This window comes from Bison bison, unplaced genomic scaffold (assembly GCF_000754665.1).
Source record: "Bison bison bison isolate TAMUID 2011002044 unplaced genomic scaffold, Bison_UMD1.0 scf7180017864485, whole genome shotgun sequence".
In the NCBI taxonomy this organism is placed as follows: Eukaryota; Metazoa; Chordata; class Mammalia; order Artiodactyla; family Bovidae; genus Bison; species Bison bison.
The window spans coordinates 5,919,636-5,925,730 of record NW_011495045.1 but is presented as its reverse complement, the minus strand read 5'-3'; the positions used below and the strand labels follow the sequence as shown (position 1 = coordinate 5,925,730).

The following is a 6,095-nucleotide window of genomic DNA, read 5'->3' as shown; positions in this document are numbered from 1 at the left end:
CAGTCTCAATTCCCTCTTCATCCCTCCAATAACTTCTCTCAATTTTTGACAGGTTCAGAGGCTAGACAGCCCCCATTGGTTTACTGCCAACCTTGGAACTTCATCCATATGCTTGTTTGTATAAATGAATAATGGTTGGGAACTGCCTTCTATTTGCAAGGTGGGATGCTACTGGGTTCATGAATTGTTGAATAAACCCAACGAGGTACTTACATATACTCCGAAGAAAGAAAGATAAATATCTCTCTCTTCTTTTTGTAAAATAATCTATAAAGTATTTGCAAATGTTCGTTTTTCTACTGTAATAGCCAAAAAAGCTGTGAAGTAACAAGAATATAGATCCTTTTTTCCCACTGTGTTTCCAGAAGGGAGAATGAATGAGGGAAAGGGCCAAATTACTGCAGAAAGATGCTAGAATATTATATATATCAGAACTCATATACGCAAATGAGGGAATTCCCTAGTAGTCCAATGGTTAGGACTCCAAGCTTTCACTGTAGGGGATGAAGTTCGATCCCTGGTCAGGGAACTAAGATCCCTACAAGTAGCACAGTTTGGCCACAAAAAAAAAAGAGAAATCAAATGAATGCTGACCTCTAAGACACTTCTTTCTTTCTTTCTTTCTTTTTTTTTTTAAGACACTTCTTTCAATGTTAATATTGTTCTAAAAACATAGTTCTAGACATCTTGGAAATCTCGCACTTTGAAAATTCTTTTATACTAAAATTTTTAACCATATTGGAAAACTAATCTTACTTTGTTCATCTCAACTTGGGTTGGAGCAAAATGGTTTCTCCCAGCTTGTTTTCACCCAGTAAGCAACAAATGAATTTGTCCAAAAAAGCCTCCATTGAGAATGTTTCAATGATTGAAGCAATGACAGAATGATTGGACTAAAGACATCATCTCCCATAGACAACACTTACTTGCACCTATCCCTGCAAGCATGTTGGTTAAAATTAAAAGAGTTTAAAAATGAGAAATCAATCACATTACTTGTGGTCACACCCCACGTGCTTTTTGCTCCTTCAGAAAACCAGGCTAAGAGTTCTCGAGTCCAAACAGCACATAACTTCACCAGGGCATCCCCTGCAGTGATCCCACTGTCTGTGTGAGTGTGAGACACACAAGCAGCGGGGAAGTCAGGCCCACCCGGCTCCACAGCAGGTGCCCCCACTCTTCTCTTACTGAATTCGAAGAGTCCATCCCAGGACCTGCAGAATTCCTGCCAGGGTTTGGGGATGAGCAGGCGGAGCCACCTAGGGATGGCGCCGGCATACATGGAGGTCTTGAACGTGCAGAACATGAGCGCCAGGGCCTCGATGTAGTCCGCGGTCAACTGCGGGATGCTGTTCCCCAGGCAGCCCAGGCGACTCTCATAAAGAATGGTGGCCACTCCTGCACAGGGGAGAGGTTACAGCTTTTCTCCTTCCGGATTAGCCACAGAATCAACATGAGATACCTGCCCATAAAAGTAGCTACCCCCGAGGTTTTCCTCTATCAGATTCTGATCCTCAGGACGTTGTGCGTTCGGTGATGACTGACCCTCGGCCTCACCATGCCCTCAGGTCAACAGTCTGTTCAAGACCCACGACGCAAAATTCCCAACCTTTCAGCCAATTGCTCGAGTTTGGGGAGTTAAAAGGTGGCTCTTCCTGGCCACACATCAGGGAGCCCCAGACCCAAGAGCTAAGGGGGGAGAGGAAAGGGCTGCCAAAGAATCAGGGAAGAGCAGGATTTCTCAGTGTATTTACAACTCACTTCTCTTGATTTTATGACTGTTTTTAGAGAACATTAATGCCAGAACTTTAAAAAGTTAACTTAAAAACTAAATTTGAAGCAAGCTAAACTAATTTTTTTTTTAATGGGAAACCTGGACTTCCTTGGTGGTCCAGCGGGTAAGGCTCTGCACTCTCACTGCAAGGGACATGGGTTCAATCCTCAGCCTGTGAATAAATAGTTAAAGTGGGGAATCTAATAGAATTCTCAAAAAACTCAGGTTCAGAAAAAATGTTTGGTATGCTACCTTTTTTTTTAAGTAAAAACAAGGCTCACGTGTATTTCTTCGTACATGTGTAAAATATTCCCTGAAGAAACTGGTGACCTAGCTAGGTCAGGAGAGAAGGAAACTTTTCCATGAGTACCTTTTGGGTTTGGTTTTTGAACCACGGGAATGTACTACCCATCTAACAAGGGTTCTAAAAGCTAGAATGACTGCAGTACACACCCTCTCAATTTCTGCTGCGTCTTTTAAGCTTGGCAGTGCCGGGTCTTAGTTGCAGCATGTGGGATCTAATACGCCGCCCGGGGATCAAACAGGGGCTCCCTGCATTAGGAGTGCAGAGTCTTACCCGCTGGGCCACCAGGGAAGTCCCTCTGTTGCTTTTTAAATTGTGCTAAAACAAAATGTGGAGTAATTAGGAGCGAGGTTCTTGAGTTAGAGAGGCCTGAATTTGAAACAAAGTTTCTGCCATTAAAAATGGACAGTAGTTTTTCAGTTTCCCCATTTGTAAAACAGTGGTGGTCACTCTGGTTCCGTTAGCACTGTGAGGATTACACATACATACATATGGGGCTTAGCACAGTTTGGGACGCAGGAAATGCTCAATGATAACAAACATTTTGGCAAACGTTCATTCTTTCATCTTTCCCACCATCTGACTTCACTTCACCTTCCATTGAGTATTTGAAGAAAAGGTCATTGATGTTGGTCACTGTATCTCCATCTTCTGCCTGGCTCTTGAGGAAGTAGATTCTTTTAATTAAATCAGCAATAACTTGGTTGATTTCTCCTGCAAAAATGGCCACATCTTTCGGTTTCAGAATTCTTTGTCTCAACACACTTCTCATCTTGAGCCACTGTTCACCCTCCCTAGAATAAAGTGAATTTCAAATAATCTTACTTATATCAATATTCTGGGAAGGAATTCAGAATATCTCTGCAAAAATTTCCTAGCAATAGTCAACAAGATCTGCCAATCCAAATGGAATGGCGATAGGATAGACATGGCAAAGAGAGGGGAGTGATGGTGTCACTCCCCAGCTCATGTATAAGGACAAACAGGCAAGAACAGAATCTCTGAACTGATGGGAACTGGGCCAGGGGATCGGGGGATGCACTGTGCTCTCCTCCCTGCTTGAGGCTGTGTCGATTAACTCTCGGAAGACACAAAGGTGTATAAAAACAAAATAATAACCAAAGCGGTTATGAGACAGGAATGTCACAAAGCAATCAATGCTGACATTCCGAGACCATCCTGGAGGTCTCCTACAAGAGCTCACCACCCTCACCCCGGTCCACAGGTGGGCTCTGTGAGCTTCAGCCACCTTGGTGGTCATCACGTGGACACCTAAAGCCACGAAGTGTCGCCTGAGAAACAGTTTCTCTCCATCACTTGGTCAGTGGGACCTCCCACCTGTCCCCGCCATCAAGTCTCTTCCCAGAGGATTTCAGGAGATTTCAGGAGACCACACAAGAGGCTCTTTTGAGACAGTCCCCCTGGGAGTTCTGTGCTTTATTAATAGCTGGTTTTAGGAGCCCAGTAATTCAGGGAGGGAGTCTCCCTGGGCTCCCTGCTCCTGCTGAGGCTCAGCCTGGCTCCACATACTCACGCAGAGATAAGGCCAGTGGATCTGCCCCGCAAGTCTCGGTACTCCTGCCAGGACCCCATGTTGGCTCTCTGGGGCGAAGCCCCCTCCGCGCGGAGCACCTGAGCCACCAGGTCTCGGTCTGCAACAGATACTACAAACTGAGGACCAAAGTGAGACTTGAAGATTTTTCCATATTCCCGTGTGTGCTTCTGCTGCAATACCAAGGAGAAATCACAAAAGTAAAAAAAATACACAGATATGACACACCTTCAATACAGACACTCCTAGGTGTCAGGGGGGCAGAACACTGGGGCAGAGGGAAGCTCTACATCGTACAGAACTGATCAGAGTGGCTGCTTTACTTGCGGTTATCAAGGGGGAAAGGAGTGGGGAGGGAACAACTGGAGATTGGGGTTGATGTACACACACTATTAAATACAAAATAGATACCTAATAAGGACCTGTTGTATAGCACAGGGAACTCTACTCAGTTCTCTGTAATGACCTGCAAGGGAAAAGAATCTGAAAAAGAGCGGATAACAATATATGTCTAACTAAGTCGCTTTGCTGTACACTTGGAAGTAGCACAGCATTGTAACTCAACTCTGCTGCTGCTGCTGCTAAGTCGCCTCAGTCACGTCCGACTCTGTGCGACCCCATAGACGGCAGCCCACCAGGCTTCCCTGTCCCTGGGATTCTCCAGGCAAGAACACTGGAGTGGGTCTATACTCCAGTAAAAATTAATTTAAAAAAAAGAAGGCCACGTTAAATATTCCTGAGATAAACATATTTTCACATCATTAATCATATCCACAGAAGTTTTCTTAATTCTTTAAAGATGTGTATTTAAAAATAACTTAAGTGTGTGAAGCAACAAGAGGAATGGGGTGTAGATGAACTAACTGCAGGGTCTAAATGTCCTCTGAGTCAAATGTCCTCTGAGTCAAACGTCCTCTGCTGGCTCCTTTCCCTTAGGCCCTCAGCAGCCCACCCAGCCTGCCCCCTCGAAGAAAGCTGCCTGTGGGCAATGTGTAATGAACCTGTGAAAATATCTACAGCAAGAAAATGAAAGAAAAGGCACCCAGATTAGAAAGGGGAAAATAAAGCTATCACTATTCACAGATGCCATGATCTCACATATAGAAAATTCTAAGATACCTGCTAAAAAAAAAATCAGAACTAATAAATATGTTCAGTAAGCTTACAGAATATAAGATCAATATACAAAAATAAAATTGTATTTCCATACACTAGCAATGAACAACCCAAAAATAAAATTAAGAAAACAATTCCATTTGCAATAACATCATAAAGAATAAAACATTTGGGAACACAGTTAATAAAAGAATTGCAAAACTTACACTCTGAAAACTACAAAAATCATTGAAAGAAATTAAAGAAAACATACACAAATGGAAAGATAATCCATGTTAAAGGAAAGAAAAACAATATTATTAAGATGGTAATACCTCCCAAACTGATTCATAAATTCAGCATAATGCCCATCAGAAGTCCAGCCACTCAGAACAGCAAACACAATCTTTTTTAAAAAAGCAAAGTTGAAGGCCTAACATTTCCCTGTTTCAAAGGTTACTATGAAAGTAATGAAGACAGTGTGATACTGCCCTAAGGATGGACGTCTAAATCATTGGAATAATTGACAGCTCAGAAATAAACCCATACATCTATGGTCAACTGATTTTCAACAAGGGTGTGAAGACAATTAAATGGGGAAGAATAGACTCTTTAAGATACGATGCTGGGAAAATTGGATAGCGACAAACAAAAATTAAGGTGTACGCTAGTCTCACACCACATTCAAAAACTACCTGAAAATGGACCAAAGACCAAAACATCAGCGCCAAACCCACAAGACTCTAAGAGGAAAACACAGGGATAAACATTCATGGCCTAAGATTTGGCAAAAGTGTCTTAAGATATGATACCAAATGCATGAGCAACAAAAGAAAAAATAGATGTTTGGACATCTCACAATTTGTACATGTGCTTCAATTTTTAAATGTGTTTCACTATCAAGAAAGTGAAAGACAATCCCTAGAATGGGGAAAATATTTGCAAAGTACATATGGATAGAGATTTATGTCAGAATGTATAGGAAACTATTACAACCCAACAGAGAAGAAAACAAATAACTCAATTAAGAAACTGGGCAATTATTTGAATGGACACTTCTCTAAAGAAGGTCTCAAAATGTCTAATAATCACATGGAAGAAGCTCAACGTCATTAGTCACTGCTGCTGCTGCTGCTAAGTTGCTTCAATCGTGTCCGACTCTGTGCGACCCCATAGACGGCAGCCCACCAGGCTCCGCCATCCCTGGGATTCTCCAGGCAAGAACACTGGAGAGGGTTGCCATTTCCTTCTCCAATGCATGAAGGTGAAAAGTGAAAGTGAAGTCGCTCAGTCGTGTCCGACTCTTAGCGACCCCATGGACTGCAGCCCACCAGGCTCCTCCATCCATGGGATTTTCCAGGTAAGAGTCT

The 6,095-nt window shown here is 42.8% G+C and overlaps 1 protein-coding gene across 1 annotated transcript in view; it reads right to left on the bottom strand.

Annotated features, from left to right (window-relative positions):
• Positions 1–6,095, bottom strand: part of LOC105005081 (cytochrome P450 27C1) — a 21,183-nt gene that overhangs the window by 11,079 nt on the left and 4,009 nt on the right. Inside the window, exons 2-4 of the mRNA XM_010862933.1 lie at positions 3,613–3,803; positions 2,673–2,872; positions 1,189–1,398 (exon numbers count right to left, since the gene is read on the bottom strand). Coding sequence (XP_010861235.1) covers positions 1,189–1,398; positions 2,673–2,872; positions 3,613–3,803 — 601 coding nt within the window. The remainder of the gene's footprint in view (positions 1–1,188; positions 1,399–2,672; positions 2,873–3,612; positions 3,804–6,095) is intronic.